This window comes from Muscardinus avellanarius (assembly GCF_963383645.1).
Source record: "Muscardinus avellanarius genome assembly, chromosome: X".
NCBI classification, from domain to species: Eukaryota; Metazoa; Chordata; class Mammalia; order Rodentia; family Gliridae; genus Muscardinus; species Muscardinus avellanarius.
In genome coordinates this window covers 86,500,415-86,514,753 of record NC_137792.1, presented here as the reverse complement: position 1 = coordinate 86,514,753, position 14,339 = coordinate 86,500,415, and the positions used below count along the sequence as shown (strand labels likewise).

Genomic DNA, 14,339 nt, shown 5'->3' with positions numbered 1-14,339 from the left:
TTGGGAGCCTTAACTATAACTGCACTAATCTTGTGTTCTGTTAGGTTAATCCAAACATCTGATTTATGTGTAATATTTCCCTACCTTTTTCACCAAAAAAAAAAAAAAATCATTCTAGGGAGAAGAAATGTTATAGAGAAACAAAGTTTTCACATCTTGTAATATCCAAAGCTACCTTTACTCAGAGAATCAAAAACAGGTTTTTCAAATTCACTGAATCATAACTTGCCAACGTTGGCATGAACCCTGTAGGTAAAAAGAAATGATAAAATCGTAGACAGGTATTGTCGAACAAGCCTGTAATCACTGTACTTGGTAGGCTGAGGCAGGAGGCTTGCAGGTTTGAGGCTGGCCCCAGCAACTCAGTGAGACCCTGTTTCCAAATAAAAAGGGCGGAGGTGTAGCTCAGTGGTAAAGCACCCCTGGGTTCAATCCCCAGTACCACAAAAATTATAAAATCTATAAAGAGTTTAGCTTAGTTTTCTTTTCATTGTTAAAAAAACCACATTCCAAAATAAAATGCACACCTCATTTCTCCTACTGACATCAAGGAAGGACACACACAGTAGGAAGAGACAGTGGAAAGCACATATCACACACTATTAAATCACTAGGTTTCTACAAATGAGATATCTACGTGTAAAGGCTAATCCCTTCATATGTTAAAAGTCATCTAACTAAAGCTTCTTAGTGTAAAATATAAACATGGAGGAAAAGAAATTATTGTATACTGTGGACCGATTGCATGTCAAGCATGGAAAGTTAAGACATGACAAACTAATAATCCTCAACATCATGTCATTGGAAGTGTTTAACTATCATTGATATTCATCTGTGTTGTCATCATAGGTGAAATGATACTTGATTTGCCTAGAATACAACACCAAAGACTCATAAAAGTGAACAGCCCACAACAGCCTCGGGTGAAAACAGCTTGGTCAAGGCAAGCATGTTGGTACCTAAGAAAAAACATGCGGAGTAACTGATTCCAACCCGTAAACCTGCTAAATCATTACACTCATCCACATGTGCTTTGGGGTTCAAATATTTGTGTGCGAAAACCACCTCCCTCCCGCAAAGACCCAAAGTGTCGCTCTTAGGCTGTTGCCCAGAAATAAGAACACCACCGTTTTGATCAACTTTGGCTTCTTTTTATTCTGGAAGCATACACTAATTCTTATACATTTTTTTTTTTTACATTCCGGAGATAAGCGAAAATAGCAGTTTTAAATATGTTACAAAGTTGGCTTTGGGGGTTTACTAAGCTTTTTGAGAGAGGAATCAGCCAACTGACCTTTTCATCAAAGCACCAAAGTATCTTCAGTCTTTTACCAAGCTCTACCACCGCCGTGGCTGCTTTGGATGTCTGGCGCATCCAAACCATGTGAAAACTACCACGGAGAGTCACTGAGTCTCTGCAAGGCACCAAGATCAAACAGCTCGAGCTTCCTTTCTTCAGACCGAATCAGTTTTTGAAACTTTTCAACTGCTCTCTCAAGTAGCGCTCTCTCAGCATGAAGATGAGAATTTGTTAAAATTCACATATCACAAGGTACAGGAAATTACTTCCAATACTCTGGGAATCACATGATAGAAGTTATAAATAAATGGACACTAAAATTACAAAAGTTTTACATCATTCAGCTGGTAAGGACATTTACACATACAGCACGATTTACTGTTCAACATTCTATACTTGGCGCCACACAAAGATGAAAATAGATAATACAAAATGATCTGACATTTTCAGCAAGTCTGGAATTAAAACTGTAGTTTCATTAGAGTCAATATTGACTTCACACATTGTTTCAGGTTGCTGTGCTAAGTATGCCCTTTAGCATGTGTTCTCTCGCAGGGTGAAATTCCATTTGGATATATGTTCTTACTTGTATGAACTACTGAATCTGAGGGACAGCGATATCCAAGACACAAACAGTAACTGCACAGTATCACCTGCTGGATTAAGCTAATACAAATGGACAGAAGTCATTAGGTTCCAATATCTAATAAAGCACTATATGAAATGAACAAGGTGAAACATCTCAGGAATTAATATACTCTGCAATCAGAACAAGTAGCATTTAAATCATAAAGCTGCCTCACTAGGCATTTACAAAATAAATTAGTAAGCTCTCAATTGGCTTGAGGCATAACGAGCTCATAGTGCCCCACTTGGCCTTCCTGTTTGAGCTGATCCAGAAGGTCTTCCTTTCGTCTCTTTCTACCTACCACCAGGTACCTGTCGTGGCCCACCCCGTGAGACTTGCTCTTCAGGCCGTACTTCTGAGCGATCTGATGGATTTGCTTCCGCTCGTCATTCGTCAGCTCCGTCGAGAATGTCAAGTCCGTGTGACTCTCCGAGCGGGCGTAGTTTCGGATGATCTGTTCAATATCTCTCTTGGCGATTTTATTGACCCTCTCTACGTCAAGACCAAGCCCTTCTCGCTTATGCTGCTCTTTGACTGAGATAGGCTCCCTTATGCCCTCGCCGGATTTCCCTAAACCACCACCCGTCCAACCCATCTTTCTCAGTAGCTGATTTCCTATGTTATCTTCTCGGATTTGCTGTTTATATGCCTCTTCTGCTGAGCGGCCTTGTATTTCATTTCTTGAAATCACATCTTCGATAGTGCCTTTCCTCAGGTTGTTAATCACGGTCGGCTGGGTCTTTTTGAGGATTTTCACAGCTTCCCCAGCAGCTTCATATTTGACGGTTTTCTTCACCCCTACTGCTTCCGCAATGACCTCACTCTCCAGAATCACCTTGCATTTCCAGCGGAGGCCCGTCATCCTTTCGTAGACATATTCAACTGTCATTCGGTTAAACTGAGCCGTGTCGTTCAGTGTGCACACAGGATTGGAAGAATTCTCGTAGACCACAAGGTCCTTTATATCTTTCTTCTTTCCAGATCCTCTGGGTGAAGAGCCCGAGTGGCACTGAGAACTTTTGACAGATGGGTAAGTGGGCTGTGTTTTCTGGAGAATTTTTAAAGCCTCGTCAGCAGCTGCATGTTTACTGGTTTTCTTGGTTCCGTAACCTTCAGCTAAGCAGTGATCTTGCAAAAACACTCGACAACGCCATGTGCGATTTGGCATCATCTCATATTTGTACTCAACTGACATTTTGTTGAATGAGGCAGAATTGTTAAGGATGCCAATTGCATCGTTTGCATTCTCTGTAATGACAAAATTGGTCCAGTGTTTTGCAGATGCGTTAAGAATGGGCTGCCCCGAGGCATCTTTGCCCAGCACTACCAGGTCTTCTGGTGGTTTCAGAGCCGGAGGAAATTCATAGGAAAGCATGCCAATCTGACACACGACAAGGTCCTCTCCGAATGTATGCTTGAATTTCCGCCGGATCACTCTGACCTCAATACGCTTCTGCAAGAGTTTTACCGCTAGCTCAGTAGCTCGATCCCTGGACCCATTCTTGCTGCCAGCATAACCTGTAGTTAAGTAGATATTTTGGCATCTAACTTCACAAGCGTAACCATCTGTTAGAAGTTTTTTATTTTTGGGGATGTCAGCAGGAGGAATTTCTTTTAAGGGAGCGTATATATACTCAGGATTTGTCTTACAGGCCTGAATACAACGAGTTAACATGTACGTATAATTAATCTTATCAGACCCAGAAGTCATCTCTGGATTAGAAAGGTTCTTCCAGATAGTCGCTGTTAATTTTTCAATAAAATACTGCTTCTCAGCTAGCACTGACTCAGGATATGTCTGTGATGGTGAAGGTTCGGGAGCTGACTGAGAGTTTGCCTGCTGGGATGTGCTGCTCGGGGCAGGGTTCCCACTGTCAAAATACATGTTGGTCGTTACAGGCTGGTCTTTTGTGAAAAGAAATCCCGATGAATCACAATACTGAGAATTCCCATCTTGTGTATTGAAAGCGTCTTGAGTATAATCTTGGTAGAGGTTTCTTGGCATGTTGGCAAAACGTGTTTGTTCATTTACCTCTTTTGTTTGAGGGCCATAAGGATCTTCCTGTCTTTCATCGTTTGAACTACTAGCTACAAAATGGACAGGCTCAAAACGAGGTCTCACATGGAATTTGGAACCGGCTTGCTTTTTAGGAGGATTTTGACCTATAGAATGAGTGAAATTTACAATTCATTAAAATGGGAATATTTCAAAAGAACCAAGCAGGAAAATAGTACCAACCACATTATTTGTAAGCTGCATCGCTGGTACACGACATGTCCCATCACAAAAGCTTCAAGTCACTTGGGTGAAGGGACTCATCAGTGTAAAATGCCATCATGAGGAGGTGGTCTTGTCTTTCCACATGTAAGGGAAGACTATTGATAGGAGATATACCAACGAACCAAGTATACGAGACACCACTGCACACGGCTGATAGATGCTTCTGCACCAAATGAGTTAACACACAGGCGAGATGGATGCTTCACCTGTATTGGAAGATGGAGTGTACCGGAAGGGTGTTCTAGTACAACCTCTTATAACCTGTGCTAAAACACTCACCAAAGGCCTGCACATGGAACAGCTGGCTCGAATGCGGAAGAGATGACGACCAGAGGCATTTACAAGCGCTTTCTCTTTTGCACCACAGGTGAGTCTGCGATGGGGCTTCACACAGCGGTGACTAGACATCGAACAAAAAATCTGCAGTGGTAATGCGCGCTCGTAACCCCGGTACTTGGGAGGCTGAGACAGGAAGACCGCAGGTTCACAGCCATCCTCAGCTACTTAGTGAGCCCCTCCACAATGTAGTGAGCCCCTGCTTCCAAAAAATAGGGCTGGGGATGTAGATTGGAGGTAGAATGCCTCTGGGTTCAATCCCCAGCACCGCAAAATAAATAAATAAATAATTTTAAAATCTCTCAAAAGTGTCCAAAGATTTTCAACATCAAAACCTTAGTTCTGAACTCTTCTGCACAGAAAGGGGTTTGCTGTATTCGATTTCTGGAACAAACAGCTAGAAACTAATGATTTATGGGAACCACCAAACTTAAGCCTATGGAAGAACTCTGTTTAGGATATAGTAGACAGTACCATTCCCTATCACAATGCTCAGGAGAAAGCTGGCCCATTCTGGATCCATCCAAGTGGATTTGGCGAGTTAGATGTCCACATGCTCAGTGGAAGGCTGTGCTATTTAGATGGAGGTCCCATGGACTAGAATTCAGAGACAGTATTATAGTATGACTTCTGTATCATTCGTTATCAGTTCTAATTAGCATTCTCAATAAAACTACAAAACTAAGAAATTTTTATCTTTAAGAACCAATGTTACTAGTGTTATTTAAAACCACATACGGCACTCATTAAAAAAAAAACCCACATTTTTTTTATAAACAACTCCAAAGCCCAGAGAGAAGTATACTCACCGTCGTAAGTGGAGAGGTGGCGTTTCTGCCCTTTGGTAGGTTTGGACAGCATCAGATCATATGAAGGCATCTCTCCAATATCAATGCCTTCGGCCATTTGAAGAATTTTTTCCATCAAGCGTGGGCTGTACCTATTTAGGTTAACACAACCTACAGTTAAAACACGGAAGGATGCAGTTTTATACAGTTTCTAAATGAACTAGACAAAATTACTCCCACAGAATCTTATCAAAAGATTATCTTGGCTACTGAGCAGTTTCTGAGGCTAGCCTGGAATCTGCAATCCTCCTGACTTAGGCTAAGTGCTAGGATTAAAGGTGTGTGCCACCACACCTGGCTTAAAATGACTCCTAATGAAGTAGATTGGCTTTTTAAAAATAGTACTGGAGAGCCAGGCGTGGTGGCGCACACTTGTAATCCCTGCGCTTGGGAGGCTAAGACAGGAGGATCGCACAGGTTCGAAGCCAGCCTCAGCTACTTAGGCCCTCTGCAACTTAGTGAGAACCTGTTTCCAAATAAAGACTAAAACATAGGGCTGGGGTGTCGCTCAGAGGTAGAATGCCCCTGTGTTCCATCCTCAGTACCACACACAATAAATAAATTAAAAAGTACTGGGAGGAGCCGGGCATGGTGGTGCACGCTTGTAATCCCAGCATTCGGGAGGCTGAGACAGGAGGATCCCAGTTCGCGGACAGCCTCAGCTACTTAGCAAGGCCCTTTGCAATTCAGTGAGACCCGGTTTCAAAATAAAGAAAAACCAGGGTAGGGGGTATAGCCCGGAGGTCAAATGTCCCTGGGTTCCATCCCCAGACCCACACACACACAATAAGTACTGGGAATTGAACTCAGGGACATTCTACCTCCAAGCTGTACTCCTCCCAGCCCTATTTTATTTTATAGGGTCTCACTAGGTTAATGAGAGTCTCACTATTTGCAGAGACTGTCCTTGAACCTGCAGTCCTCCTGTTTCAACCTCCCAAGTACTGGGATTACACACAAGTGCCATCAAGCCTGGCTGTAGATTGGCTTTTTTACGTTTATTTTTTTTTTTTGGGGGGGGGGGGCTGATTAACCGTTTTACTTTCAGGGCCTGGCTTACGACTCAAAACTGGCAATCTCACATTTGCTATCAAAATTTCTAGTAAAACCAAGCCACTCCACCTTGAATTCCTGTCAAAACTCTCCAGACTTTCTATTAGAACCTGATACTAAGTACGGCATATAACCAACAATTGTACGCATGTCTTTTGGTGCATATAAATAATGCATTGGGGTTTCACTCCACTAATACTATTCTCTAAGTTTCTTCCAGCATTGGTGGTGATTATACCTATTTACTGTTCCCTATTCACTACAATTGACATTAAGTTTAATGTCTCCCAGAGGCTTTAAAATAAACCTTTGCAGCCCGGTACTTCGGAGGCAGAGACAGAAGGATCTCAGGTTTGAGGGCAGCCTCAGCAATTTAGGGAGACTCTGTTCCAAAATAAAAAACAAGAGCTGGGCATGGTGGCGCGCATGATTGTAATCCCAGGACTTGGGAGGCTGAGACTGGAGGATTGGACATTTGAGGCCAGCCTCAGCTACTTAGTGAGGCTCTCTGCAACTTAGTGAGACTCTTTCAATATAAAATTTAAAAAACAGGACTGGGAATTTAGCTCACAAGTAGAATGCCCCTTGGTTCAATCCCAGTACCAAAAAACAAAGCAACAAAACTTTGCATGGAAGTAGAATGCCCCTAGGTTCAATTCCCAGTACCGCAATAAATAATAAATAAATAAACAAACAAACAAAATAGATAGCCAGCCAGCCAGACAGGGCTGGGGTTATAGTTCAGAAGTAGAATGCCTCTGGGTACCACAAAAAAAAAATCTTTGCCGGGCATGTTGGCACGCATCTGTAATCCCAGTACCAGGTAGGCTGAAACAGGAGGACTACAGGTTCGAGGACAGCCTCGGCAAGAAGTAAAACTCTCATCAACCTAGTGAGACCCCATTTCAAAATAAAAAAAAATAGGACTTGGGGCATAGTTCAGGAGTAGAATGCCCCTTGGTTCAATCCCACTACCAAAAACCAAAACAAAGCTTTGCATAGGTTGCCAACACAGTCAGATTCAATATCCTTTATTAGGAAGTCAGCACAGCAAAGAAGCTCAGATGGTGTGAACAGGAATGGAAAAGACCGTACAGTGTGTAAGAGTTGACTAATCAAAGACTGATGCAATATAAACCTAGGGTATCTTTTTTTCCCCTCAGTACTGGGGATTGAACCCAGGGACATTCTACCTCCAAACTACAGTTCCAGCCCTATTTTTATTCTTTATTAATTAGTATTATTATTTTGGTGGTACTGGGGGTGTAACCTAGAGGCCTTCTACTTCCGGGCCTATGCTCCCAGACCTATTTTCTATTTTATTTGGAAACAGGGTCTCACTAAGTTGCTGAGAGCCTCACTAAGTAGCTGAGGCTGGCTTTGAACCTGTGCGATCCTCCTGTCTCAGCCTCCCAAGTACTGGGATTACAACCACGGTGGCCCAGCTTTTATTCTTTATTTTTTAAACAGTTTCTCACTAAGTTTCAGAGGGCCGTACTAAGTAGCTGAGGCCGGCTGTAAACCTGTGATCCTCCTGTTTCAGCCTCCCAAGTACCAGGATTATAAGTGTGCGTCACCACGCTCAATGGTATCTTTTTAAGACCCGTGTGTGTGCCACCATGCCTGCTTTCATAGGGTATTGGAAAACACTTTTAAACTCCAGAAATCTTTAAAAAAAAATCCACCAAGAAAAGCACCTACAATACCAACCACTTCGCTGGCACTTTGGGAGTTATTTTTATTCCTTTTTCTATGTTTTCTACACCCCCAAGCACTAACTGATCATCTATACTGATTTGTAGTCTTGTGGGACGTTTTGTTCTTAATCTACTATCTCATAAGCTTCTTCTTCATGCCACTACTGCATAAGCTATTTTAGCTTTTGCAGCATTAGAGATCAAACCCTGGGACCTGGGCATGTTAGAAAAGTGCCTGACCACTGAGGTAGACCCCCAGCCTGGCTCCACCAGAAGTTTTCATGGCTGGACAGAATTCTGTATTATTGAATGTGATGTAAAGCCTCATTAAGGCAAGTCTTCTAAGATGCACACGTATATTTATGTCTGTTAGATTAGCCATTTGGTCGTAAAATGTTAATAAAGGAGAGCCGGGCGCGGTGGCGCACGCTTGTAATCCCCGCGCTTGGGAGGCTGAGACAGGAGGATCGCACGGGTTCGAAGCCAGCCTCAGCTACTTAGTGAGGCTCTCAGCAACTTAGTGAGACCCTGTTTCCAAATAAAATATAAAAAAGGTCTGGGAGTATAGCCCGGAGGTAGAAAGCCTCTGGGTTCCACCCCAGTACCACCAAAAAAAAAAAAAAAAAAAAAAAAAAAAGTTAATAAAGAAACTCAAAGAACCCCAACAGGTCTATGGTTTGCAAATTTAGCTTATAACGTACCAAGCTTTTGGGAGTCAGGATACTAATCAACTGTCCTCCCAGCATATAAAAAGATGATTCCTAACTGCCAAACACATTTGTCTTTATGAATTTTACATTCTTAGACACAAGACACGTACGTATATACATACATAGTTAAAAGAACTTAAACCATTACACAATAAAATAGCACCTAAAATTTGATAAATATTCAATATAGATACTTATGAAATATTTAACAAATACATTAAACTGCTTTCTACTAAATAAAAAAGATGAAGCCGGGTGTGGGTGCACAATTGTAATCCCAGCATTTGGGAGGCTGAGTCAGTAGGATGGTGGTTCACAGGCAGCTTCAGCTACTTAGTGAGGCCCTTTGCAACTCAGTGAGACCCTGTTTCAAAAATAAACAAGAATAAAAAATGGAGCTGGGAGTGTAGCTTGGAGGTAGAGTGCCCCTGGGTTCCATCCCCAATACTGGGAAAAAAAAATGAGATTTGAATCCAGGTTTGGTGGTGGACAGCTGTAGTTTGAGTACTTGGGTAGACTGAAATAGGAGGATTGTAGGGTTGAGGCCAGTATGAGGTAATTTTATTAGGTGGTGACTTATGAACTATATCTACTATGTGGAAAGTTAGTTCCATAAGTCCAGCTTACCTTCTAAACAACAGTCTCATATCAATGAGGAAAACAAGAAACAAATATGAAGGGAGAAATGCTGTTTTCATTTTAAGATGACTTTTCTCAATTAATGTCTCATCAAAGATGAACAGGACGGGGCCATGCATGGTTGAGACAAGAGGATTGCAAGTAGGAGGCTAGCCTTAGCAATTCAGCAATACCCTAAGTAACTTGGTGAGATCCTGTTTCAAAATAAAAATAATAATAATTATAATAAAGGCTGGGGTTGTAGCTCAAAAGTACAGTGCCCTTGGGTTCAATCCCCAGTACCAAAAAAAACAATAATAATAGGCCAGGATTCTGCTCCTAATTCTATTTATTGATCAATAAAGACCGGAAAACTGAATGCTGTAAAAAACCACTCTACCTTATTATTGTGTGTGTGTCTGAGAGAATAGCTTGGTGGTAGAGCACTTGCCTAGCATGGGTGAAGCCTTGGGCTCCATTCCCAGAACTGTGAAATAAACACAATCTACAATTTGCAAATAAAAACTGCACAGATCCCTAGGTATTCATATCAACAATTACTTAAATGCTGTATATGTAGCGGGTTAGAAGATTATACTATTTTCTCATCGGCTACAGGCATTAGTTTAGAAATTGCTGACAGTAAAACTCTTGACAGGTTGTTTACTTTTATGAAACAGAAAAATCAGTGAAGAGAAATAATCTCAGCTACCTGAACTTCCAGGTTGCCTGAACAACGAGGGAAAGATGACTGCAGAGCAGACTTGGAAATACTGCTTTACTTTATCCTGTAAAGCAGCAGGTCTCACAGGGTAGTCCTGGTTTAAGCAGCAGCAGCAGCCCCTGGGAACTTGCCAGAGATGCAAGTTTTGGGGCTCCTCCTCAGACTTACTAAATCATAAACCCTGGGGTGGGCCCCAGCAATCTGTGTTTTTTTACACATCTAACAGGTGATCTTGATGTCTGCTTCAGAGTGAGAGCCAGAATTACATGATCAAGGAAGATACTCAAGCTTGTTCCATGAAAACTGCCACTATCGCTGAAAGGAATAAAATATGGTCTGCCTCCCTGTACATTTGAGCTCCTCCTGGGCTGGAATAATGATAAAAGAAATTTCAAAGATGTCCCCGAACTAGGACTTTATTTCAGCCCCAACTCAAACGGAACACAAAATGTCCTGCCAGAGGTAAAAAAGGGCAAAGAGTTCCTTTTTTCTGCTACAGTTCACAACCTGTTCTAGACATCAAGTCATGAGCCTTGAAGAACAAATTAACCATTTAAGTTTATACAGGGCTATGTCATTGTGTATTCTGCAGTTCACTTGAGAGTAGAGTATTCTGTCACAGAGAACAAGAGATCTGGCAACATCAATATCAACAAGTACTCTGATGCACTTGGGAGGCTGAGACAAGAAGACCTCAGGTTTGCAGCCAGCCTTGGCTACTTAGTGAGGCCCTCTGCAACTTAGTGAGATCTGTTTCAAAATAAAAAATAAAATACGGCTGGGGGTGTAGTTTGGAGGTAGAATGGCCCTGGGTTCAAGCCTCAGTATTGCAAACAAAAATTATACATTATATATATATAATATATAACATATATAAAATATATATAACATATACAACAAATATTATATACCGCCAGGCATGGTTGTGCACATTTATAATCTCCGAGCTTGGGAGGCTGAGACAGGAGGATTGCACAGGTTTGAAGCCAGCCTCAGCAACTTAGTGAGACTCTGTTTCCAAATAAAATATAAAATAGGTCTGGGAGTATAGCCCAGATGTAGAAAGCCCCTGGGTTCCACCCCCAGTAACACCAAAAAATAATAATCATAAAGCCGGGCATGGTGGCACACGCTTGTAATCCCAGCATTCGGGAGGCTGAGACGGGAGGATCGCTGTTTGCAGACAGGCTCAGCCACTTAGTGAGGCCCTCTGCCACTCAGTGAGACCTGGTTTCAAAATAAAGAATAAAAAATAGGGCAGAGTGGGTAGCTTGGAGGTAGAATGCCCCTGGGTTCCACCCCCAGACCTGCAAAAGGAAAAAAAAAAAAAATATATATATATATATATATATATATATATGGGTCTGGGTCTGGGTCTGGGAGTGTAGCCTGGAGATAGGATTTCCAAGAACCCCGGTACCATATATATATATATATATCCCACTTGAAGATGAGAGCTAATATAAAGCCTTCCTAATAAAGACTGTCCTGCGTCCCTAGTTTCCAAGATCCTCTCCTTGCCTTTACCTTTCTTCTTTATCTAAGTTATCAGATATCATGCAAGCATTACTTTTTAGATAAGATGCTTAATAATTTTATGACAATTGTTTCACTGATTGAACTGACAGCTACAGTGTAATATGACTTTTGTATACATACATACACAGAATATCCTGGATGCTTGAGCTTTTAATGCCAACTGCCATTGGCTTAGCTTGTGTTAATACCCTGGTATAAGACTGCTGTTCTTGCAATGAAATCTTTTAAGTGTAATTGCTGTTCTTGGAATGAAATCTTTAAGTGTAATAATATGGCTTATATCATTTATTTGCTTTCATTTCTGGTCCATCCTTCCCAAATAAGGCAGCTGTTTCTCAGTGAAAAGAGCATCATACTGGATGTAAGACGACCTGGGTCCTATTCCCAACTGTGGGACCTTGGACAAGTCACTTAACTTCTTGGCCTCCATTGGTTTAGCTGTAAAAATGAGACACCACCTAACCCTCATGGCTGTTGTTAAAATGAGATCATAAATATTTAAACTGTGTTGTACATTATAAAGCTCTATACATCCATTCATTTCTCATACACTTTTTGAGCAGCTATTATGCAGCAAGCATTCTTATAAGTACTAAGGACGAAGCTGTAAATAAGAACGCAGAACCCCTTTCCCCCCAAAACAAGCTTATGTTCTAGTGGGAATATAGATTTTCTTATCAACATGAAGGATGGTTATTCTCCCCTTTTAAATATCTGTAAGGGATTCAGATTCCCCCTGGTCTTCTGTGATATTAAGGAGGACTGTATTAGAAAGGTGCCTTCTCAACTGTTCAATGGCAAGAACCTTGTTAGGTGAAGGTCAGTTGGGTTTATCTGACTTGATTAATTACTGAGGCTGCCCACTAGTAACCAGTTCCTCCAGTGGAATGATCATCATCTCTGAAGGTTGAAATTATGCTAATCTAAAGAAGGTAGAAAAAATTTCTACGATGAGAGCAAAGTACCACAGTGGATGGATGCATATTCAACAATTAAGGGTAGAAGTGGCAATCCTATTTTTCTACGTCTCTTACAGGTATTCCTCCAACTGAATTGGCTTTGATTATTTCCAGACTTTCTTATCCTAATTAAAAAAAAATTTGTTACGCAGGAATGTCAAAAAAGAAGCTTCTCTGTCTAGCAAATGAATAATTAGTCTAGTATAAGGCGAATGTGGAGGTTCTGAAGGACAGAGGTCCAAATAGGCTGTCCAAAAAGAAACTGCGTTGGTACCATACTGCAGTCTCCATTGAACGCAAAAAGCTTTCAGAGGCCTGTTCAGAAGCCACCAAATTCTAGGAAAGGAGGAGACACAAACACACCTCTAAAACCTCATCCAAAGGGTAAATGTTAATCTTTCTTTTCCCGTTTAAATTAACAGAAGGCAATTCATTTTTACAGCAAATATATCCATTTCTTTGTTTGAGTCCAAACACATAATGCGCAAATCTACAAGCAAGGCTGACGCTGCAGCTCAGAGACCTGATACATACCGCCTCCCCAGAAGACAGACCCAGGTGAGGGGTTGCAAATGGAGGGGGATGGTTTATCTAATAGAGATGGAAGAAGAGAGGAGTCAAGAGGAGACTTGGAATAGAACCGCGGGGTCCAGGACCCTCCCCCTGCAGCCCCATGGAATGTTCTCTGCAGATGCCGCATCCCTGAAAAGCACTACGCATATCCAAGGTTCTGCTATTTACCGTTTCCTCTGTCCTCCAATACCATCACCGACCACAACGACCACCTCTCAAAAATCCTCATCCCTGGTCCGGGAGGGGTCGCCGACCTCTGCATCCTCCCGTTCTGTCATTCCCTGCCACTACGGCGGGCCACCCAACACCCAGGCCAGTGCTGAAGTCTCTGATGTCCTCTATCCCCTCCAAACCCCCAGCCTTCAAGCCATCATCCGCATCCCACTCCCGTCCCTACCCCGGCCACCATCATCATAGCTGAACCTAACTTAACCTCCATCATTTGATCCCTCGCCCTCATCCTTAATCTAACCCCCACCAGCGGTCTCTCATCCTGGTCCATAACCCAACATCCCACACCCTTCTCACCTGCAGCCCAGGAAAACGTGGTTGGTCCAGGCAGCGGAAAGCGCGAGGAGCTGGTCGAGGGCGGCCCCGGGATAGCTGTGCAGGTGCCTACAGATGAAGCTCCGCCGCAGAGCCCACTGCCAGTCACTTTCGTGGCTATAGCGCCACTGCTCCAGCACTGGCTCGGGCGGGGGCGGCGGGAGGGGCGGCAGCGGCGGCGGCGGGAGGGGGGGCAGCGGCGGCGGCGACAGGAAGTCGCCCCCCAACAGCAGACGTCCTCCAGCCATCTTCTCCGCCTCCAAGCAGGGACCCCCCGGGGGGCGAAGCGGACTATTGATCACGAGCGAACTAGCCAACAGGAACCGGGGGCGGTGAGGAGGGGCGGGTGAAGAGGGGCGCGCTGAAGCGCAAGGACCAACTCTCGGGGGACTGGAGTGTGTGCGTGGGGGCTACGGTTAAAAAGGGGGAGCGTCCTGACGCCGGGGCGCACGCCTCCTGCACTCCTCCAACTCCTGGAGGACCGGGAGGGCTCCTGCCGCCCCTCACGCGCGCCCGGGGAGCCGAAT

The 14,339-nt window shown here is 43.1% G+C and overlaps 1 protein-coding gene across 1 annotated transcript; it reads right to left on the bottom strand.

The window, feature by feature from the left end:
* Positions 1-2,133: 2,133 nt before the first annotated feature.
* On the bottom strand, positions 2,134-14,060 carry NKRF (NFKB repressing factor; the record flags this gene model as incomplete). Its single annotated transcript, XM_080718401.1, has 3 exons — positions 2,134-4,091; positions 5,355-5,485; positions 13,795-14,060. 3 exons carry the CDS (start codon positions 14,058-14,060, stop codon positions 2,134-2,136), a joined length of 2,355 nt encoding a protein of 784 aa, XP_080574527.1.
* Positions 14,061-14,339: the final 279 nt, after the last annotated feature.